The sequence below is a fragment of the Asterias amurensis genome, chromosome 1 (assembly GCF_032118995.1).
Source record: "Asterias amurensis chromosome 1, ASM3211899v1".
Taxonomy (NCBI): domain Eukaryota; kingdom Metazoa; phylum Echinodermata; class Asteroidea; order Forcipulatida; family Asteriidae; genus Asterias; species Asterias amurensis.
Window position 1 is genome coordinate 2883506 of NC_092648.1, and position 24448 is coordinate 2907953.

Sequence of the window (24448 nt, forward strand, 5' to 3'; positions counted from 1 at the left end):
TTGTTTGTTTGTTTGTTTGTTTGTTTGTTTGTTTGTTTGTTTGTTTGTTTGTTTGTTTGTTTGTTTGTTTGTTTGTTTGTTTGTTTGTTTGTTTGTTTGTTTGTTTGTTTGTTTGTTTGTTTGTTTGTTTGTTTGTTTGTTTGTTTGTTTGTTTGTTTGTTTGTTTGTTTGTTTGTTTGTTTGTTTGTTTGTTTGTTTGTTTGTTTGTTTGTTTGTTTGTTTGTTTGTTTGTTTGTTTGTTTGTTTGTTTGTTTGTTTGTTTGTTTGTTTGTTTGTTTGTTTGTTTGTTTGTTTGTTTGTTTGTTTGTTTGTTTGTTTGTTTGTTTGTTTGTTTGTTTGTTTGTTTGTTTGTTTGTTTGTTTGTTTGTTTGTTTGTTTGTTTGTTTGTTTGTTTGTTTGTTTGTTTGTTTGTTTGTTTGTTTGTTTGTTTGTTTGTTTGTTTGTTTGTTTGTTTGTTTGTTTGTTTGTTTGTTTGTTTGTTTGTTTGTTTGTTTGTTTGTTTGTTTGTTTGTTTGTTTGTTTGTTTGTTTGTTTGTTTGTTTGTTTGTTTGTTTGTTTGTTTGTTTGTTTGTTTGTTTGTTTGTTTGTTTGTTTGTTTGTTTGTTTGTTTGTTTGTTTGTTTGTTTGTTTGTTTGTTTGTTTGTTTGTTTGTTTGTTTGTTTGTTTGTTTGTTTGTTTGTTTGTTTGTTTGTTTGTTTGTTTGTTTGTTTGTTTGTTTGTTTGTTTGTTTGTTTGTTTGTTTGTTTGTTTGTTTGTTTGTTTGTTTGTTTGTTTGTTTGTTTGTTTGTTTGTTTGTTTGTTTGTTTGTTTGTTTGTTTGTTTGTTTGTTTGTTTGTTTGTTTGTTTGTTTGTTTGTTTGTTTGTTTGTTTGTTTGTTTGTTTGTTTGTTTGTTTGTTTGTTTGTTTGTTTGTTTGTTTGTTTGTTTGTTTGTTTGTTTGTTTGTTTGTTTGTTTGTTTGTTTGTTTGTTTGTTTGTTTGTTTGTTTGTTTGTTTGTTTGTTTGTTTGTTTGTTTGTTTGTTTGTTTGTTTGTTTGTTTGTTTGTTTGTTTGTTTGTTTGTTTGTTTGTTTGTTTGTTTGTTTGTTTGTTTGTTTGTTTGTTTGTTTGTTTGTTTGTTTGTTTGTTTGTTTGTTTGTTTGTTTGTTTGTTTGTTTGTTTGTTTGTTTGTTTGTTTGTTTGTTTGTTTGTTTGTTTGTTTGTTTGTTTGTTTGTTTGTTTGTTTGTTTGTTTGTTTGTTTGTTTGTTTGTTTGTTTGTTTGTTTGTTTGTTTGTTTGTTTGTTTGTTTGTTTGTTTGTTTGTTTGTTTGTTTGTTTGTTTGTTTGTTTGTTTGTTTGTTTGTTTGTTTGTTTGTTTGTTTGTTTGTTTGTTTGTTTGTTTGTTTGTTTGTTTGTTTGTTTGTTTGTTTGTTTGTTTGTTTGTTTGTTTGTTTGTTTGTTTGTTTGTTTGTTTGTTTGTTTGTTTGTTTGTTTGTTTGTTTGTTTGTTTGTTTGTTTGTTTGTTTGTGTTTGTTTGTGTGTTTGTTTGTTTGTTTGTTTGTTTGCTTGTTTGTCAGTGCATGTGTTTGTTTGTTTATTTGTTGTGTTTGTTTTCTTTTCTTGTGTAGCACCTCAAAGTAGTCAGCATTTAATTAGTGCCTATGGAGCGTATAGTAAGATGATGGGATTGGATTTCTCGTCAACAATCACTTATACAAAATGACCAAAAGAAAATGGGCCAAAAGTTTTTAACTCATAATTATTCTCCTTCTGCCATTTGAAATTGACACATTTAGAGCAATATCAGATATAACAATTTAATAACTAAATTGATCCATTTTTTTTTCGTGTTTCAACAGCATCTTTATGATAGCCCCTCGAACTCAGGCACGTAGTTCCCATTTGAACAGTTCTCGGAACCCACTCAGTCAAAACAGATCCGCGTGAATTCCCTTATCTATACGTAATGGCCGCCAGTGCTACCTGACAACACAGAGTGCGTAACCGGTCTACGATGTGAAGTCGATATCTGTATAGTGGATTTGTGTAATTTTTCATCTACCCATCAGCTTGCCAGTTTACAAATATTTGTAAGTTCATTATTTTTAATATTTTAGTCAAAGAGAGTTATCGGTAATATCCTAGAAATTATGAGAAATAGTTGACGTTTGAAATAAAATTGTATGTTGACATAATTACAGTGCGATTAAAGGAACACGTTGCCTTGGATCGGTCGAGTTGGTCTTTGAAAAGCGTTTTGTGACCGTTTGTTATAAAATGCATATGGTTAGAAAGATGATGTAAAAGTAGAATACAATGATCTACACAAATATGCCTCGAAATTGCGTGGTTTTCTTGTTACCTCGTCCAATAACACGGTCGGCCATTTATGGGAGTCAAAATTTTGACTCCCATAAATGGCCGACCGTGATAGTTCGCGACGTAAAAAGAAAACCGTGCAACTTTGAGTGATACTTGTGTGGATCATTATATTCTATTTTTAAAACATCTTTCTAACCATATACATTTCATAACAAACGGTTTCAAACGTTTTTTATATACCAACTCGTCCGATCCAAGGCAACGTGTTCCTTTAATACTTTGACATCCTATCAACACCGCAGTTTTGTGCATGTGCCGAATTGAGACGTGGTATACTTGCCAGTAGATAATTACGAATATCGTACCTTATATTGACTCAATGAAGGTATGAATAGCAGTAGATGTGGTATTGTTGTTATGTGTGAACAATATCAACGCTGTACCTTATCTTGATTCAAGGTAAGCTCTGCCAATTATTCTCGATGCCTTTTAGTTGGATTCGAAATGAGCCCATGCCCAAATTCAAAGAGAGCTGCTTAACTCATGCAGGCATAAAAGCTAGCTAAGTACAACAACATCATGCTTACCAGAATAAGGATTACCATCCAAAATACCAGTTTACATGTATACCATTTGTAAATGGTCTCCTGCTTAGATAAGCAGAAATCTGTAAAGCAACTTGGGACCTGACTGTGATAAGATAACACGATGCATAGTCGTTTTATATGCTGTACCAACATAATACTGTTTTCACTATTAATGGTACCACCGGTGAATGGTACAAATAAAATGAAATGCACAACAAGCTGCTAAGCACAAAATTATGCTTAACAGAATAACCAGTCAAGCTACCATGTCACATGTATAATTTGTGCCTGGTTTCCTGCTCGTTTCTGCTAAGCAGAATATTTTCTGCATAACAGCTCTATAATGAAATCGCAAAAACAAAATGCATTGCAAAGAAATAAAGCACTTCAACGGGACCACAATAGTCAAAAACAGACATGGTCCTATAGATTAAAACTTTACACCTACGTTCTTGCTCATCTTATTTCACACTGAAACGTAAAGTGACAAATAATTGCAAAATGTTTGTCCACTCAGAATCACACCTTGACCAAAGTTTATCCTGTGATACGGAAATGACGAAGCAATAAAACAGTTATGACAGGTGCAAGCCTGACTGAATAGTCACAGCGGTTTGACTTTGATATTACCTTTAGACTACAATACATGTATTGTTATGTTGAAATTGGTATAGTATCTATATTCGTGTCTTTAAAGAGCATGTTTCATTGAGGCTTATAGAAACTGCATCTTTAATTTGATTGATTTTGGATTTCATTGAATCCATTCGTTCAAACTTCAAACTCCATGATGTTTGAGAAACCTGTTATAGCGGTTTGGTGACAGAAAAGTTATTTTTATTTTGGACATTGTATTAGACATAATTATTCACACAGGTTTTTTCTACTCTTTAATTTCGATATGACAATCGAATAAGTTTTTACAGGCATTCTCTGTTTGCTACTTCGTTATTGGATATTGGAAATAAGCATAGGTCTGTAGTGTGAATGTTTACTTTGCAAATTCTAAATTGGACCAAATCGTATAGGTTTGAATAGTAGATGGATGTAGTGGAGCGGATCCAGAAAGTCAAATGGAAGGGGGTACATCCACACCGCTGTGCATATCTGGAGAAGGGATTGGCTAGTTTGAGTTGCAGCGCATTATTTTGACACAAAAGAAAACGTTTTACGATTATGTGGATGTGTTGAGATTTACCCTGTCCACTGAATGTACTTTGTCATGTTCGATGTTATTCTATTGAAGCTCAGCTTGCTTTGAAAGTTCATTCCAATACACTCACTAAGAAGTTCAGGTTGGAAAGTTCATTCCAATAAAATAAGTAATTTCCAATTAACCTCCATCTCTACGAATGTTTCTTAATTTCCAGTTAAAAGGACAGGGAAGTCTAATACTTCTGATTGCTTCCTCTATAGCATGTAACACAACCTTCTCAAAATGTTCCCGAGCTTCCTTCATCTAAATTCTGTGCCGTCCTATAAAGTGGCATCCTATATTATAGTTGCTCATAAAAGAGATTCAAACATCCAGGGATTTGTACCTTAATGGGGAGTGTCATCGGCAACCCCATTCATGACAAGTTTTACGGTGCTTTTTGCGCGTAGTTGCGAAGAAGAATAAAAAAGAACTCATCGCAATCTTTTCTTCTGAGGAATAAAGGCTCATTGGTCCGTTGAGTGTTTGGACCTATTCGTTTGAAGGTGAGTTCTGGGTGATCTTGTCCCAGTTTGGATTGTAAAAGATCAATTGTTTGTGAAACAGGTTATACAGTGGGGTGATGATTTTACACCCAAAAGCTTCTGCGAAATCTTTGTAAAGGAGTGTAGCTCGAAGGAGTTCCGTGTGGCACCTTCTGGTACGACTGTAACCCTGCCTAAGTGTTCTAAGCTGGGGTTTTTTCTTTTTTTTAGAAGAGTGAAGATGAAATTGATTTATTTCTTACACCATGACGCATGCTAATGAGTGTATTTGTTTCCCTCGTTATTTCCCGGTGAATTCCTTTATTAGAGCAAATTTTGTAGTATAAACCCGGAACTTTTGAAAGCGGCTAGCAGTTCTTCACTATTATTGCAAGTGGAGTATGGTTACAATACTGTACGACAACATGCACGAGCAGCGTGGCCGATCACCAGGCAGTGGGTTCAATATGGCCGAGGGACCCCATGGCCAGAAGAGAGAATTCACGGTCAACGTGTCATCGAGAAACGACCAAGAACGAGAGAGCGAGTCCGAGAGGGGATCGACACAGGGGGGAGATACGCCAAGAGACGGCATGGACGACCGGGGAGAGATCAGGAGCAACGAGGAGACCACGGACTGCGAGAATTACACGGTAGATATTTTGTTTTCTTAATACATGTATTTTGTTTTCGTGAGGACAATTGGTGTTTTGAGGTGTTTATTTTCGTTCAGTCGAAGAAATTCATATTAACCACCAAATAATTCTTATTTTACAATACCGTTAAAACGGTATTGAAAATGGGGAAAATATTGAAATATTTCCCTCTGAAATGGCATTTTAGAGAAAACTGTACATAAAAACCTTTTAAAAACAACTGACTTCGGTTGTTGACAGCACAAATTGAGGGCAATGTGCTTATATATTCTGACAATTGTAAATGTTTTTTTCACTCTCCCTGGCTCGCACAACGGTTTGCCCAAAATGTTCACAGGTTTGTTAGTTCGTGTATCATGGTGGTTAATCACACATCACATTTTTTTGTTCAGCTCTATCCTCCATTAAACCTTTAACGGCAAGTGGACATTTTTGCTCGATTATTGGTCATTGATTTGTAAGAAAATAATGAAACAAACACTGTAGAAACTTGGGCTCAATTGGTCATCGAAGTTGCAGGAATATAATGACAGGAAAAAAACATAATATTGTGGTACAGATTTGTGTGCTTTCAGATACATGAGAATGGCTCCATGCCTGAAACCTTTATCGGATTCAAAATTCCGAGCGAAAAATTACGTCTCTTTCTCTAGGGGGGGGGGGGGGGGGGGGCTTGTAGGCCTGTTACTTGCTTGTGTCCTCTTGTTGAACGATTGTTTTTAGGAATCAGATAATAATATTCTCTTGAGAATTTTGTACATCATGGTGAGCATAGTATGCTGACTTGGCGCCTAATTATTATCATAATATCGAAGTCTTATATAGCGCACGTATCTACCAAACAAGGTACTCAAGGCGCTGAGTATATACAAACTTTCAGAAAGATAGGTTATTGCAGTGATGAATTCTGGGACCCAATTAGTTAGCACCTTATAAGGGTTTACAAGTGCACTTGGTTCTTTAACATGCGTTACACAACACATGGGACCAACGGCTGCACGTCCCATCCGAAAGACGAAGCAATGGTTAAGTGCCTTGCTTTAGGACACAAGTGTCACGGCCTAGTTTCCAGTGACAACCATTCTTGTAAAGTTTTGTAAGAGTTCCCGTACTTTACATTCAAAACAGTGAAAGGTGCAAGTCTTGTCATCGCAACTTGTTCTAATTTTTAAAACAACGCGGTATATTGTGTGTCTTTGATTGTGACATCGAATTATTCATTAGATTTCACATCGAAAGGTCGCTCAAAGTGCAAACAAAATGGCTATCGAAATATTATCCGTATAGATTGGACGTATTAATAGGAAGAGAAAGGAGAACGCAATACCTGTGGTTTATTTGTCATTATTTTAACCCTTGCCACTGGAGAGCAGGTACCGGTATCTAAAGGTGTTTAAATTTGTGAAATCCGCTTTGCGGAAAAATGCCAAAGCCGCAATAACCGAATCTAAACGATGATATAACGTCACAAATGGTTAACTGTGTGATCGATTCCTTGTTTACACCGGTGTTAGATTTCACAAAGCACTAAGATTCATCGTAATATGAGTTGTCAGTATCGCCTATCGATTTATATTGTTACGTCAGGCTTAGTAATTAAGATTGATACACAATTAATAGAGGCACTGGGCACGTTTGGTAGTTACTTAATATAAATGGTGTCCAATTATGAGCATAACAAACTTACTAAGGGAACTAGCAACTAGGGCTGTTGATAGTACATTGTAAACGGTTCCCTCTGAAATAACATAGTTCTGAGAAAGAGGTAACATCATTATTTCAAGCCTTTTGTTGGCATCTGAAAGCGTGACATTTTGGTTAACAGGTGTGTTTTGTCTTTCGTTATTTTCTTTCAACTTCGATGACCAATATTGAGCCCAAATGTTCACCGTTATTTGTTTATGCATAATATGTTGGGAATCTCATCATCTAGATACAACAAGTTAAGCCTTCTTTAATAAAGTTTATTGTCTCACAAACATAAAAAATAACAATTTCTGTGCATTTTTGTTATTTTGCATGTAAAGTTATCGGCTGAGGACGAGATGAGGATCCAACAGAAGCGAGAACGGAACCGTATTGCAGCGGCTCGATGCAGGGACAGGCGTCGACAACGAGCCGCTACACTCGTACAGGTACGTCCTATTCTTAAAAAAAAAAAACTCAACAAAGTTAAAGGCGTTGTCCTGTATGCTTGTTTTGAAAAGGCAATGACACCAAGGCATTTTCTCTGTCGTAAAAGCCATCCTTAGCCCTATGAGGAGTTTGTAAATGTCTACTGGGGCATTTGAATGGCACAACTGAGGCAATGCAACCGGTGGCATGTTTAGGGTATTCGCCTTCGTTACTTCTGTGAAGTATCAGGCCTGCACGTTTCGTTTTTGAAAGGGCAATGGGACCAATGCAATTTCTCCTTGTTGGTGGGTACATTTCTACTGGAGCATTTTAAGGACACCAAGGCAATGCCCAGGGGGCACGGAGGCAATCGCCTTCGTTGCCCGTCTTTATACATTGGTTTTTGGAACCGTTTGATTGTTTTAAATCCTCTATAAATCTAGATATACATGCAACGAAAATAACCTGTGAACATTTCATTTCAAAGTGTTCGCGATTTTGAGATATCGTAACAACAAAAATTCGGAGCGACACAACCTGACAAGCGTTGCTAACATTAACGCTTCTCAGATTAAAATATTGTGGCATAAAAACTGGTATCTATTTCAAGAACCGCGTTACTTCGAACTGAAATATTTCTATAATAATGCTTTATACCATCGCAATCTGATATAGGCTTCTAACCAAAAGTTGTTATTTCCATGAATTTTAAGAGTGATTACTGAACGTATCATACACATACTCACTTCATTCTCAACAACTAAAAGTTCCATTGATTATAACGACGATTTTGTTGTGCAGTTTGTTTTACTGAACTCTTTAACTTACGATCTGGTCATCGTCCAGAAGTATTTCCATATTCCACATTTGAGACAAGTGTTTGGATCGTAGGATACTGTACAACAAGGCGTGTAGTTCGTTTTCCTCGAAATCTGGAGCGTCCGTTTCAGAGAGATCTGTTTCTTAAAACACCTCCATGCAATTCTAAATTTAACAGTTTTGGTTTTGATGCACAGTCCGCTTATTTTTAGAAAAAGTGTGAAGGTAAAGGTAAAATTAAATGTTGGAGAAGTTTAGAGTGGAATAACTATTTGGAAAACCAATCATCTTTACACTTCTAATGAAGAACTAATACAGAGGGCTACAAAACAATAATATTTTAAATGATCCAGTTTTGTCCAAGAGAGGCAGCGTGACTTCGATAGATAACACATAGCGTTTCAATGTGGTATGGGAATAATGAAAAATATTATTATTTAATTAGTTCAAACAATAAGTGCTATACGATTTCTCCTAAAGTTTACAGGGAATCAAACTCATTTTCACTGATAATATACAGGAATTTAAATTAATTTATTAGCATTTCCAGCTTCAATTTCGATCACAATTCTAATGATTTCAAGCAAAGTGAAAAAGCTTCCTGCTATATTTAAAACGAGAGGACTGTTATAGCCGAAAATTACTTTCCTAATCCTTAAACCAAATCGAATGTTTTCTTCCGGTTTCCTGGTATATCACAACAAACAAAAGCATTGTATCCTATTATTAAGGAAATATACTGCTTGCTTCCCTCTACGGGGAATTAAAGAACCAATTTGAAGTTTTTTGGAAGAGAACGTTCTGTCCTCTCTCATCGTTTTCAAGAATTAGAAACAACAAAACTAACTTGATAAACTTTCACAACGTTGAACTGCTCAGATTTTCAAGAAAATCTTTTGTGTTTTGTTTTGTTTAAAATGTTGGTTTTGTTTTAAAAGCAGTGGACACTATTGGTAAATTACTCAAAATAATTATCATCATAAAACATTTCTTGATTACGAGTAATGGTGAGAGGTTGCTGGTATAAAACATTGTGAGAAACAGCTCCCTCTGAAGCGACGTAGTTTTCGAGAAAGAAGTAGTTTTCCACGAATTTGAATTCGAGACCTCAGATTTAGAACTCGAAATTTAGGTCTCGAAATCAACCATCTAAACGCACACAACTTCGTGTGACAAGGGTTATTTTTGTTTTCATTTATTATCTCGCAACTTCTATGACTGATTGAGCTCAAATTTTCACAGGTTAGTTATTTTATGCATATGTTGAGATACACCAACTGTGAAGGCTAGTCTTTGACAATTACCAATAGTGTCCACTGTCTTTAATGAGAAGGTGCACACTGGTGACAGTTCAGGTCGACAGCCCGAATCTGTAAAAAGTGTAGCCCCTCACCGGTGATTTTATTTGTATATTTATTTATTTATTTATTTATTTATTTGCAACCACAGTATGCTTGGATTATAATGCAATATAAACGTATCAAGAGTATAATACAGGAACGCATTCTATGATTACTAAAACCTAAATTTAAAGGGAGGGCCAATACAACTTCAGAATAGTAACATGAATCATATAATGATAAAATACACAAAGGATTGGAACCGGTTTGGCAAAAGAAAAAGAAAAAAAAAAAAAAATTCCCAACATTGTTGTATCCCTATATTTATATTGTTATTTGCCATACGGATTGCGCAAACAAATAATTGTAGTCTAAACATGATTTCACGATTTCGGCTTCTTTTCCTCCTTGCATTAGAGCCAAGAGATGATCCAATTTATCCCGGATGCATTTACCCCGATTGAACCGGATCTAAAAAAATCCCCATTTCTTCCCTTGATGGAAGGGGCATGCTTATTGGGCACAAAGTACAATAGGCATTGTGTGTTAAAATAGTCGATTATTTAGTGACTGTATGGAAGTCATGGTCAAACAGTACACTATTCAAGAGCATCCCTCGATTGTGCAAACCACACAACTTTCCTCTATGGGCAATTTCTATGTCAAACAAATAATTACACACATTCTCAAAAATGGATCCTTTAAGGCAGTGGACACTATTGGTAATTACTCAAAATAATTATTAGCATAACACCTTACTTGGTAACGAGTAATGGGGAGAGGTTGGTGGTATAAAACTGTGTGAGAAACAGCTCCCTCTGAAGTGGAGTAGTTTTCGAGAAAGAAGTAGTTTTCCACGAATTTGATTTCGAGACCTCAAGTTTAGAATTTAAGGTATCGAAATCAAGCATCTGAAAGCACACAACTTCGTGTGACAAGGGTGAATTTTTCTTTCATAGTTATCTCGCAACTCCAACGACCAATCGAGCTCAAATTTTCACAGGTTTGTTATTTTATGCATATGTTGAGGTACAGGAAGTAAGAAGACTGGACTTTGGCAATTACCAATAGTGTCCGCTGGCTTTAAGGATCATTATTTTCTTTGTCCCTGCACTTAACAGTTCCCCTCCCATAAACTGTGTACACAGAATTCCCTGTGGAGCACCTGTAAGTCTTTAGGATTCCCATATGGAGTCATTTTAGTTCCCCTTTATGTCCTTGGTTTCCAAAGGTGCCGAAAATGAGCACCGCTGGATAACATCATACGGTTTCGTGTGAAAAAATAGAGCTTTTTCTTTTACAAAATCAAAGAAAAAGCAGTTCGAAATACACTCTTAATAATTGCCTAAAATACAACAGGCAAAGGCAGACACTAGAAATTTGAAAATAAAGTAACGGAGTTCAGCAGTCTCCTGAAATCGATCAATAGCATTATCTGATCGAAACGTCGAGTTGTTACCACCGGTTCTTCAAAAGAGATGTTTACATGGTGCGACCGCAAACTTCTCTTAGCAGTAAAATAACAGCAGTATTGATTTATATCGCCTACAGGAATCTGATGATCTCGAGGATGAAAATGGGGATTTGGCCAAGGAGATCGCTCAGCTACAAAAGGAAAAACTTAAGCTTCAAGAGATTCTGTGTAAACATTTACCGAACTGTGGCGTTCAATCTGGGGAATCTAATCAACAACAAATTCCACATCGACTACAAGGGAAACATCCACGTCTTGAACATCATCAACAACATCAACAACCACGGAAATATCAGAGGCAGCATCAACATCCACTACTTCTAAATGAAACACATCAACAACATCAACAACACCAACAACACCAACAACACCGTCAACAGGTTCTGAGGCAGCAGCATCCACAGCGTCCAATACAGGAGCATCATCCACCACAACACAAACCAGACTTACACCAAGTACACAGACCCCAAGGTCCACAACAGTATCCACAGCATCAGCTACACCATCAACAATACGATCAACCAATGACAACAGCAAATCAACTAATTAGTCAACAACCTTTCTGTTCAGCCACGCGGTCTTTTTCAGCGACTAAATAGCGAAACCATGTCAAACAATATTGTACATGTATATGAATTCGACATTCCATGTTAGGCTGGTTTTCACTTGGGCTCTTTTACGAGCGAACGTTTCACCAAAAAGTTTAATGCCTTCCAATAATGTGCTGTTAGTTATATAAGAAACAGTATGATAGTTTTCGAGAAATAAATTTAGTAGAACTTCAAAAGTACTAATATAATAGCCAATTTGCAACAGTCTGCAGTGAAGGCAAGTATATCTTTGGTATCCCAAAGTATGTATGACCATAACAATTACTTGGTAGAAGTACTGGGGAGCTTTTGCTACTAGATTAAACCTTTTTATAACTACACCCTATATAATGCAGATTTAGAAAAGAGATAACTTTTAAACCCCCAAATCCGAATCTGCGAGCCTTGACTCAGGCATCTCAAAGCACACAATTCTAAGCAATAAAGGTTTTTTTCTTTCATTACTCTTAAGCTGAGAAGCACATTGTATATCCCCAGCCCCACCCCCACCCCCGCTTAAAACTTCGATGGGCCCCCTTTTCAACTTGCCCTGTTATAATTTTTTCAAAGTCCACAAAAACTTGTTAATGGTGCTCAACTTCTCATGTTTAATATGTCAATAATACATTGGTAAAATATGTTAATTCATTCTTGTCAGAATGTAACTTCATTTGACCATTAAACTAGTGGAGATCACTTCAAGTATAATACATCAGAAAGATACATTATATGATGTCAATACATGTTTAAAATCTTAGCTATAAACCTTCATGTAAAATAATGCACAGTATTATAACCGTACAATAACCAAGGTCTGTTTCTGATTTTGTAAGATGACTTTTGTCGTCACACAAATCTGATCTAACAATCTGATCTACAGTTTAAAAGCAGCATAGACGGAAGTGTTTTATTTTAGTAGGAATTCCAAATAACAAGGTATTGAAGATTTTATTTGATTTTTACGAAGACAAAATCGAGTACTTTTCGTTCCGATCCGTGAGGAAACAGCTGGTTGAAAAGTGCAAGTAAAATGAAAGCTTCCGGAACTGGCCCCTGTCATTGTGTGAAAACGAAATACCTGGTCACCTCTCTTTCTATTTTTAACAAAACAATTTTTTGCTTCCCTAAAGCTATTTCCAGAACAGGGTACGAACACAAAAAACATATCCTGGTTATAATAAAGTAGTTTGGACCGTTTCTCGGAATTTAATTTTTTCCAGAAAAACGCACATAAATCTATCAGCCGCAAAACTAGGGCAACAATGTTTATGGGGTCACAATGAGTGCACCATTTTGTTTCGAGGGGAACTTATGCAATTTGGGGCGAAATAAAATTTGTTGTTTCTGTTTTAACAGGCCATTAGTGACCTGAGGGTTAAAACGTTGTCTGTGTTACATAGGAACAGGTTTAAAACAGTGAAATTATCACATTTTAAGCCAATATTTCAAAGGGTTATCAAAATAATGTAAGCCCAATATTTCAAAGGGGTTATAACATTGAAGCCAATATTCAGAGGGTTATACATTACGCCAATATTTGAAAAGGTTGCCACATTTAAGCCAATTATTTCAAGTGATCAATACATTGAAGCCATTAATATTTCAAAGGGTTATTACATTTAAGTCAATGATTCAAAGGGTTTAAGCCAATATTTCAAAGGAATATTACACTTGCAAGGGTTATCACATTTCAAAGAGTGTGATGCGGTGGGGGGCGGGGGCACGGGCATCGACTCGAGGGGCGTGTCCTTGAGCAAGGCACTTTAACCGTACACACAACGGGGATCGAGGTGCATGCTGCTCTACCATCCAGGCTCCTGCATGGGACGATACCAGTGCCTACATCTTCTGAGAAGGAGGTAACCCTATTTCGGCCACAGGAGTAGGTGGCAACGTAGACTTGTGGACAAGTCGTTAATGGTCCCGCGCGGTGAGATAGTCGAGTTGTCACTGAACTGCTAGTTGCCGACTTCCACTCCAAGTCGGGCAGCGCGTTGCAGTCGCGCAACCAGCAGTTCGCGGGGCGAGCACACCACTGCAACTCGACTGTCTCACCGCGTGGGACCAATAACGACGTGTTGTCCACAAGTCTAGTGGCAACGTGCCCCTGTTGACATTTGGTTTGGATCGACAGCCCGATGAGTCAAGTGTATATTGAAATGGCCGTCCTTGTGATGTTGGGCCAAATTATTTACACAAGTTACTGATAAGTAATGATAAATACACACGCATTGAGAAATATCATTTGGTCACTTGTCGGACACTTTAGGGTATTTTTCCAGTGGTCACAGTGGTCATTCTAACAGAGGGGGGAATTTCCAAGTGCCTGCATTTCTTTGAAAGTGTTTATCTTTCACTGCACTAGCAGTGACCGCATAAGGCACAAAGACCAGGACATGCTGTAGTGTGGTTTTCAAGGGGCTGTCCAAAGGGTAAACAAAATTAAACCTTAGAAGTCAAGTGGTCAGATATCATACAGTTCCGTAAATGATTTTGGTTTCACAACGAGATACTCTAACAACCACATATAAGGAAATTGCATTGTTACCCGAGTGGATAAATTATTACAAAAACGCATCCTTGAAACAGTAACTGTTATGTGAACAAAAGACATAATCGCTATTATTACAACACCTTCTACCTGGAACACCTAAGAGTACAAGATACACAGGAGAGTGGGGACTGAACATTTGTTGAGCCAAAGTCTTTCGGGACATGTGTCATCCTGGCCAAGTGTTTAGACTGCAGGAATTGCAATTACAAGGTTGTGGGTTCAAATCCCCCGGCTAACCGTTGATTTCACAATGACTCGAAAAAAATTACTAGACTATTGTCGTTCAGGTTCTAGACTCGTGGACAAGTCTTCAAATGTTTGCCGCATTTATAGCGTTCTGAGTCTCTCCGCAACCCCCGCGATATTCTCGCGAGACTAGTACCCTGCGAGACAACTGCTCTCGTGCCGAGTATAGGGCGAGTAGTAGTAGTAGGCAGCTGGCAGCTTTGCAAAAGAGCAGTATTCGATCACAGTAACACAAATCATTATGCCATCTACTCGACTATCTCACCACGACAGACCACAAGTCTTTTAAGTTACTGAATCACAATTTCTGGGTTTGTGCAATTCATAATCATAGACAATAAAGCAATGCTTGTACGAGAGAGATTCGCTGTCACCGGCTTGGTGTTTACAATGTCCATCCCCTTGTGGGAGTTTGCCGAGTTCCCTTGGCGGGAATATCATCCAAACAAAAACAAAACATGGTGCAAGATTGATGAATACATGCGAATTTTGCGATTGAACACTCCATAGTCAAACTCAAGCTGTGGTAGTTATATTTATTTACAAATCAGATCAAAATTACGTTTGAAAACAAAGTGTAAACTAACATATGTGTAAGTTTGCTAATTTAACCTACATGTAAATTGACTAGCAGTTAATCTCAATGTAAGCTGGCCAGTCAGTTAACATAACTGTAAACTGACTAGTAAATTAATCCCACAGTAAACTGATTAGTCAGTTTACATAACTGTAAGCTGACTTAAATTAACCTCAATGTAAACTGACCAGTCAGTTAACATAACTGTAAACTGACTAGTTAATTAAACTCAATGTAAATTTACTATAGTCGGTTAACATAACTGACCAGTAAATTGACCTCAATGTAAATTGACCAGTAATTGAGTATCTTATAAACCAATATTTGAATACAGTGTGTCTATGAACAAGAAACACATGATTTTCATAATTTACAGAAAACATTTTAAAAACACAAATATTCAGCTGAAATATCAAACAGTAATGTATGGCAAAAAAATGATGTGTTTTCTAGTATTAAATGTATCTACAAGATAATAGCAAAATATGAAGAGGACAACACATTTTCACATGAGTGACGTTGTAATAAGTTAAGGATGAGTTAAGTTCCGTATCCATAGACGTTAGGACGTATTGAACCCATCCTAAGATAGGACGAGTTACTCTTCCTCACTTGAGATAGGATTAATCATAGCGTTTTGTGAAATCGGCTGTATCTTAAGGTGTTGGGACGTACTAAACCCATCCTAAGATAGGACGAGTTACTCGTCCTAACTTGAGACAGGATTAATCCTAGCGTTTTGTGAAAATAATCAGCTGCAGGGGGGGCTTCCCCCTCCCCCAAGCAGGAAGGGAGGCGTGTGCAGTTCATTGTACTTGTTCACAGGGTTCTAATGTTACTTGTAGTAAACATCAGGAGATGAACCACAGATATCACATAATACCAGACCACAAAATATGATAAGGATGTTTGTTTTTCATAAACATGAATGTTATCTGTTCACTTCATGGATCTCATTTCTGACTTACCAGAACAGCCCTTGAACTTCGCTCTTAAAGAGGCATGGCAATTTTCCCTCGGGTAAGGGGTACTTCTATCTGAAAAATGTCAATTTGTATTGGAACTTTGGAAAGGGTACCACAGCAAATGCACAGGGCACCACGGCAATTGCTGTGGGTGCCGTGGGATAATTTGAGGCATGGAATGATGATGTTCAATGGAACTTTGCAGAGGGCACTACAGCAAAAGCACAGGGCACCACGGCAAAATCACAGGGCACCTTGGAAAATGCTGTGGGTGCTGTTGGTTCATTTGAGGCATGGAATGACGATGTTCAATGGAGCTTTGCAAAGGGCACCACAGCAAAAGCACAGGGCACCACGGCAAAATCACAGGGCACCGTGGCAAAATCACAGGGCACCTTGGCAAATGCTGTGGGTGCTGTGGGTTAATTTGAGGATTCTGCAACAACTTTTTTGTTGTTCTTCAACAGCAGGCCAGCCAACCCATCAAAGGCTCGCCTCAGTCCACACCATCCACCAATCACCATACAGAGTTTTAACTATTCATGATGTCATCTAGTGATGTCATACTTCGTCTTCGTTCAGCAGCATGTTGGGAATTCCGTTTTTGATGGGGAATTTTCGGCCCGACTCCGGGCACACCAGGAAACCGTCTGTAACTTCCACCTGTGAGAAATGATAAGCCCATGAAACGACTTTAGAGGGGGCTTACACGATAAAACCCTCAAACTACCTGTAAAAATGGATTCAGGGCCTCGATCCATCAAAATCAGACTTGAATCCATCAAAATCAGACAGCATGTTTTGTTTTTTGTTGGATTAAAGACTACACTGTATATAACTAGCTTTACATGGGATCAGGCACACCACCATAATCAGAGTCCAACAGTTATTAGAGCCTACATAAACTAAGCTACCTATTAGTAAGCTACCTTTAAAACCATTAAAATCAGACTCTGTAGTTTCTGTTTGATTTTGTTGGATTGAAGACTTCACTAAAAAATAGCCTTATGTGGGATGACGCATACCCTCATAATCAGAGTCCAAACGTTTTTACAGCCTAAGTAATCTACCTCAAAAACCATTACAAATCAAAAAGCATGTTCTGTTGATTCTGTTGGGATGAGGACTACACTTCAATAACACTATAGCTTTACGTGGGATGAGGCATACAACCATAATCAGAGCCCAACAGAGCCTACATAAGCCTCGTGCGCTAACACAAATATGGCTATGAAAACCAACCAGTCCTTAACATTTCCTACTATATCTTTATAAACACTACTACATGATCATGTATAGACAAATCATAATGCCTTAAACTCGCCAAGGTATTTAAGAATGTGAATGAGTAACTGTTTTTATAAACACTACCACATGATCACGATTCGACCAATAACAATGCCTAAACTCTCAAAGGTATTTATGAATGAGAATGAGTAATCGGCACTCGAATACTTTGAAAAATTAATTACAGTATCAACAACATATTTTTCAATCAAAGCATGTCTTGATAACAATGCCACTTCCCCTGAGGGAACCATCTCGTGGTCAAACACATCATGACCACAAACCAGGAGGTATCAGTCTCTCTCTGGCACTGAAGCAAGCCTAACAATGGCAACAATCATTACATATCTAGATCAAAATAGTCACTGGCTGATAATAGTACAACAGAAAAGTACAATTCAAATAGTATGAATCATAAAATAAGTACACAGTCAATCTATCAAGCAATGAATACGTCAATTTCATATCAATATGAAAGTCAATCAATCAAACAATGAATCAACCAATATAAGTACATGTAAATCAATAAATCAGTCAGTCAATAAGTCAATAAATCAATAATTCAATCAATCAATCAAGATAGAGAACAAAATATATGCACTTCGAGACACTTCTTGAAAGTGTTCTCATTTGGAAAAAATTATAATTGTACACAATATAAAAATAGTACACAATCAATCAATCAGTCAATCAATCAATCAATCAATCAATCAATCAATTGATCAAACAAATTCATATACAACATAGCACCAGGAACAAAAATATGTTCAAAGGCACTTGGATTATACAGAAAATGGTTATAGAGAACAAAGCACTTTGAGACCTTTCTCTAAAATGTTCTCATTTGGGAAAAAACATTGTAGTACACAATAAAGAAATAGTACACAAACAATAAATCAATCAATCAATCGATGAATTGATCAAAACAATTCATATACAATAATAGCACCAGGAACAAAAATATGTTCAAAGGCACTTGGATTATACAGAAAATGGTTATAGAGAACAAATGCACTTGAGACTTTTGTTGAAAATGTTCTCAGTTTGGGGGGTGGGGGGGACAAGTACACAGCATATAAATAGTACACAGACAAATATCAAACAATATCAAACAATATCGAGTAATCAATCAAAACAGTGCTTATATGTAGCACCAGGAACAAAAATATGCTCAAAGGCACTTTAAATATACACAGAAAATGTTGTAGAGAACAATAAATGCAATTTGAGACTTTTCTTTTTAAAAATAATCATTTGGGAAACAAACAAATAGTCCTACACAGACCTATAGACCTATAGACCTGAAGCACCTAGAACAAAATAAAATATGTTCAAAGGTACTTAGGATTACACAGAAAATGCTTTAGAGAACACATGCACTTTGACGAGTCTGTTCTCGAAAATTTTCACATTAATTTGCAAAATAGTACAAAACATAAATATAGTACACAATCAATCAATAATCAATCAATCAATCTTTTACAACTTCAAATAGCACTATCGTCCAATAAAAATACTATGTTCAATGGGGCATCAAATAACTTGGAGAATGATTAACATTACAAATGAGTTTTGATTCTTTAAAAATAAAAAAATGACATTTATCTGAAAAACCACTATCTTACCTCAAGCATAACTCTGTGTGCCTCTTTCAGGAATTCTTCATTACTTTCATAATCCGCTACTGGTTCAGATGGGAGCTTGCCCACAACATTCAACTATAGTAGAGAAAGAAATGATAAAAGTTAATAAATCAAACAATAAATGAATAATAATAACCTTACTTATAAAGTTCTTTTTCCAAAGCGATACAAAGCGCTTACGAAAAACAATAGCAACCAAACAAAAAGATAAACTACATGTTTTACAGACAAAACAATGCAATTAGCAATGATTCAATCTAGAGTAACTTAGGATTGAGGTGGGTTTTTAATTGGGATTTGAAGGAACTCGGGGAATTGGTTAAACAAACAGATTGAGGAAGACGATTGCAGCATTTTTGCCCAGTTGCAGCAAAGCAATTCAGTATGTTTCTCCAACCCTGTCAGACTTGGTGGTTTGATTTAGTGGTGGCCTGAATCCTCAAATATATTCCTCTCCTCTGTCACTCCACACCAAATTATATGATAAAGATGAGAATACCTGACCCTGTGATAGGCAATTGTTATTTGGGCTTACCAGCCTCAGTCCTTCAAAATCCTTAAATGTTTAGCCATTGGATATTCAGCGTTCTCCCTTAAAGGAGTCCGGTACTTTTTCAAAATGTCCACAGATTTACATTAAGCATACATGGTTTGAAGATGATGATAGTAGAAAGCTTCCCTTCAAATACTACTTACTGAGGTAGTTTTTGAGAAATGAGTTAAACAAGTCACAAAACAGTTTTCGTCTCAGTAGGGATGTACCAGAACCTAAACGAAAGGACGTACGGAAACCTAAATAGGACGTATGGTAAATGCTCGGGCGTGTAACCAGAATTTTGATTGGTCACTCGATACTCTTGCACCAGCAGCACTGCCTGTCCCCTCATTACTGGATAGTATGCAAATCTTTATTGTCCGAGAGGCGGTCTGAAGGGCGCACCACGACCAGGCCCAGATTAACCTGTAACCCTATTGTCCAATTGTGGCACACAAAGGATGGGCATACCCGGTACCTCCTCACAGAAGAGATAGTCGTGTGCAGTGGGACAGCTTAGAGCCCCGGCACGTGTGACCACATGACGTTGGTTCAACCCGCCAAATTGAATCGAGTGAAGTGTAGAATCTCATGAATCTTTTTCGCACTATAGTTATTCCCGGGATATTCCAGGGAAAATTCCCGGGAACCTTTGGTCGATCTTTTTGAACTACCCCTAAGAAAAGCCCTTTTCACACCATAAGTATTTCCTTGGGTTTGATCATAAGTGTGAAACGGCCGTGCATCCTTTTGAAATAGTAATCCCGGAAGTTACCTTTGTAAAATGGGATAGTGAGAACGATTGCTGTGGTGACGGTGGGGTTAAAAACTCCAGGGATTTTCCCGGGTGTTTATAAAAAATTAGTGCCGCCGATCGCCTGCAATACTAAAGGGGGGGGGGAAATTTTAAGCCATTTTGGTCCATTTCGCGCTATTTTATTTATTTATTTATTTATTTATTGTTGGTGAGCTTGTTAAAGACACTGTACACGTTTAGTAAATAATCAAAATATAAATCAGCATACAAATTTACTTGGTAACGAGCAACGGAGAGCTATTGGTAGTATGAAACATTGCGAGAAACGACTCCCTCTGAAGTAACACGGTTTTTGAGAAAGAGGTAAATTCTTACTAAAATTTTCAAAGACTTCTGACCAGAAGCCTTTTATTACTATCTGAAAGCACACTATTTAACAACAAGGGTGTTTTTTTCAGCTTTTTCTTGCCATCAATGACCAATTGAGTCCAAATTTTCACACAGGCTTGTTATTTGGTTGCATATGTTGGGATATACGAAGTGTGAATACTGGCCTTTAAAGGAACACGTTGCCTTGGATCGGACGAGTTGGTCAAAACAAAAGCATTTGTAACCGTTTGTTATAAAATGCATATGGTTGGAAAGATGTTTTAAAAGTAGAATACAATGATCCACACAAGTTTGCCTCCAAATTGCGTGGTTTTCCTTCTACTGTGCGATCTAACATGGTCGGCCATTTATGGGAGTCAAAATTTTGACCCCCATAAATGGCCGACGTATTAGTCGACGAGGTAAAAGGAAAACCACGCAATTTCGAGGTATGTTTGTGTGGATCATTGTATTCTACTTTTACAACATCTTTCTACCCATATGCATTTTATAAAAAACGGTTACAAACGCTTTTCAAAGACCAACTCGACCGATCCAAGGCAACGTGTTCCTTTAACAATACCAAACGTGTTCAATACCTTCAACTATTTAGGGTAGAATTCTGTAGACCCCCCCCCCCCCATCTCTTATGCTTTGTGTGAATTTTTTAGTTTTGTGTTAATTTATTGATTACATTAATTTCTTCATGTGTGTCCCTCGAGTAAATGTACACCCCACATACACCCAACCCCCACTCAAGTATCTAAGGAGCTGAATGCACATTCCGATTGAATTCTATTATCCAGTGCACTGTTCATTGCTCATTATTCAGAACTGGGCGTACGCCAAATGGAATAATTACCGTAGGTACCCATGTGACACGTACAGGCTTATCAGATGCGGCCTACTGCACACTCATGGACGAAATTTGTAGGTTTCCGTACGTCTTTTCGTTTAGGTTCTGGTACATCCCTAGTGAGACGGAAACTATATTAGCATGTACTAACGTATAACCAGTTATTATTTGATACCATAACATATCATAACTGGTTAATACGTTTTTACATGCTAAACTGAGACGAAAATGATTTTCGTAAACTCATTTCTCAAAAACTACCACACCTCAGAAAGTATTATTTTAAGGGAAGCTTTCTACCATCATTATTTTCAAACTGTGTAAGTCTATTGTTAATCTGTGGACATTGTGTTTTGTGTTAGAAAAATGTACTAAGTTCTAATGCTGGCTTTGTAAGCAGTGCCTTACTGTGCGCCCTCTCTTGCCAGAAATGTGACAATCAACTCCACTCTCAATCACTAGATTAGCAACTTACAAACAGATGAGGGTGCCATTGCAACATATTACATACCAAGCATGAGACCTTGTCCCAATTTCATAAAGCTAATAAGCAGAAAATTCTGCTTAGCAAATTTTGTTGCTATGAAAAATAATTGCAACAATGTAAACTTTATGGAATTTAAAAAGATTTGTCTTTGCTTCAAGCAATTTGACATGCTTACAGGTTTTATGAAACTGCACTAAGTCTATGTAAACACTACACATTTATTTAGCCCACGAGGTGCTCGCCTCAAAGTGAACTCAAAATCTCTTAATTATTACAAATGTATTTTTTCAATTACCGTTTGAGCAGACTCGTACAGAGCTTTCCACTCCAGTCTTGGTATCATTCTGGCAATGAAGTCGGGGTTGAAGTCAACTTCAGTTACGTTCAGATTTTCCACCTGTGAATGAACAAAAACAACTTTGTGTGATCTCTCTATCGATAACAAGTTTTCATCGTTTGATTCTCACACATTGGGTGCGTTCGTTTAACTTCCCTGGGTCGACCCCGGTGTGTGGCGTTTTTTTTTTTCCCAGGACGAACGTGGGTAATTATCTACACACGTTCGTCCTAAACAAAAAAACGCCACACACCGGGGTCGACCGAGGAAAGCTAAATGAACGCACCCTGTGATAGAAGGACTCAAAAGGGGGTCAAGGACGGGGTCATAAGAGAGTACACTGTCAGATGGCTCTGCTAAATTAAAAGCAAAAAACAACCTTTTTGATTGATGGCAAAACAAAATCAAAGCTTTAAAGGAACGTTACAGAATTGGTAAGAAACAAATATCGTGAAGATCACTGATTTACATAAAACTCACACGCTCTAATGATGATGATAGTAGAAAACATCCCTTGAAATATTTCTGTCTGCAATGTCATATTTGATGAGAAATAAATTATCCAACTTAGCGTTTGAAGTTTATCGCTCAGTGAGCATTTTATTCATTTTTATTTTGGCTTTGATGCAATGCAAAATTTGTAGTCTGTTTTTCACTATTCTCTCGTGACCCAGATGGCCGATCGATCTCAAACTTCTACAGGTTTATCAGTTTATGTGGTGGATTACATAAAGTGCTTACACTGCCAGCAACTGTTTTGTTAGCAAAAACCAATTCTGTAATGTTCCTTTAACCTAAGTATATTTTAGTACACGCATACACATGTGTACACGATATGCTTAAAGTCACTACGAAAGTTGTTGCTTTGTTGTGTGTACACTGAGTGACGGATATGAGCACTAGTAGAGAATACATAAATCATAAGCCACTTAACTACTGACATTTCAATGACCAACTTTGTCACATAGATACTACTAGTACTAGTACTAGCTAAAATGAAGCCAAAAGATAGTCATGTAAATTAGGCCTAATGAGGGAATGAGTGATGGATGTGAACGAAAAGAAAGAAAAAAAGTTAGAGTAGACCTATTAGTATTAGTATTTGATTAATATTTTACCAACCCAAACTTTCCACTTGTAAAATGTCTAGTTACTGACTCATAATTTCTTTGGTGTGCAATTCATTATCAAAGACGTTAATTTTGTTAAACCAATCTGTAAATATTGTAGTTTTTTGTTAATTTGTAGAAATTGTTTTGTTGTAAAACAAACATAAATGACTCCATGAAATTGGGAACGGAAAAGTTTCCGTATGGCGCTACCACGTTTTCATTCGATATGAAATAATATAGTATCTAATTTACCTCAATGAGATATCCCTTTTTGTAAAAATGAGTGAAAAAGTGGTGGCGCCATACGGAAAATCATCCTTGGGAACATTTTGTTTTCCTTCCTACCTCATTCGAGTATGATGAAAAGTTAAAAGAAAAACGTGATCTCATCGATTTAAGTGTGATATCAGTGTAACAAGGATTCAATCTCTGAATATTATGATATATTATTCCGTGTTTGTATTCTGTATACAGACCGAATGAGGATTACACAACAAACAAATACACAAGCCGAAGGCCATACAATTTATGTACGGGCAGGATCACATGTTCAGAATCAGATGTTCATGAACATGTGACTGTCATGAATTGTTGAATTTTTGAATGACTCAAAAATGAGCTCACCTCAATTTTCAACGGGTAACCATTCTTCACCCCTTTCACATGTGATGTCAGCATATTGTGGGTTAACAGCTTCATTGTTCTGCTTACGGAAAAACGCATCAATTGTGGAAAATAAAGATGAAATATAACTCGTGAAGGCTGGCACTGGCAGCATGTCACTTTTTCACACGAATTTGTACACTGCAATATGGCGGCATGATTTCCTGTTGCGAAATCTACAAATAAACGCAAATCTGCAGCAATAGATAGGGTACCAGACTATAGTTAAAAGGTTCAATGATGGCAACAACAGAGGGCAGCATTTAACTCTAACGGAGGAGTTTTTCGATTTCATATTACACTTGGATCGTGATTTGAACTTCAAATTTGATGAACTTGAGCTTGTTGGGAATGCGCCTTGAGCAAATTAACCTCTGATTTATGCTTTTAAATAAATTATTGCAAGATTACACAAATAAAACAATCACAAACACGTGTTCTTCCTCCATAATTTATGCTCACATGAAGCCTTCTGATTCCCCATGATTTAATTATGTTTCT

At 36.9% G+C, this 24448-nt stretch overlaps 2 protein-coding genes across 4 annotated transcripts; one reads left to right on the plus strand and one right to left on the minus strand.

Moving 5' to 3' along the window:
* The first annotated feature begins 1961 nt into the window (after nt 1-1961).
* LOC139939706 (uncharacterized) lies at nt 1962-12269 on the plus strand. 3 transcript variants are annotated; one of them, XM_071935792.1, is made up of 4 exons: nt 1962-2066; nt 4894-5218; nt 7249-7356; nt 11047-12269. In XM_071935792.1, exons 2-4 carry the CDS (start codon nt 4967-4969, stop codon nt 11566-11568), a joined length of 882 nt encoding a protein of 293 aa, XP_071791893.1. In that variant the 5' UTR covers nt 1962-2066; nt 4894-4966; the 3' UTR covers nt 11569-12269. The 3 variants fall into 3 exon arrangements, with proteins under 3 accessions (XP_071791893.1, XP_071791901.1, XP_071791909.1); XM_071935800.1 differs by lacking the exon at nt 1962-2066 and adding an exon at nt 4468-4586; XM_071935808.1 differs by lacking the exon at nt 1962-2066 and adding an exon at nt 4669-4741.
* Nucleotides 12270-14979: 2710 nt separating this feature from the next.
* On the minus strand, nt 14980-24061 carry LOC139939323 (multifunctional methyltransferase subunit TRM112-like protein). The gene is made up of 4 exons (XM_071935110.1): nt 23909-24061; nt 22131-22232; nt 18814-18906; nt 14980-16564 (listed from the first exon to the last, which is right to left on the minus strand). The coding sequence occupies exons 1-4, from the start codon at nt 24005-24007 to the stop codon at nt 16463-16465; spliced, it is 396 nt and encodes a 131-aa protein (XP_071791211.1). The 5' UTR covers nt 24008-24061; the 3' UTR covers nt 14980-16462.
* Nucleotides 24062-24448: the final 387 nt, after the last annotated feature.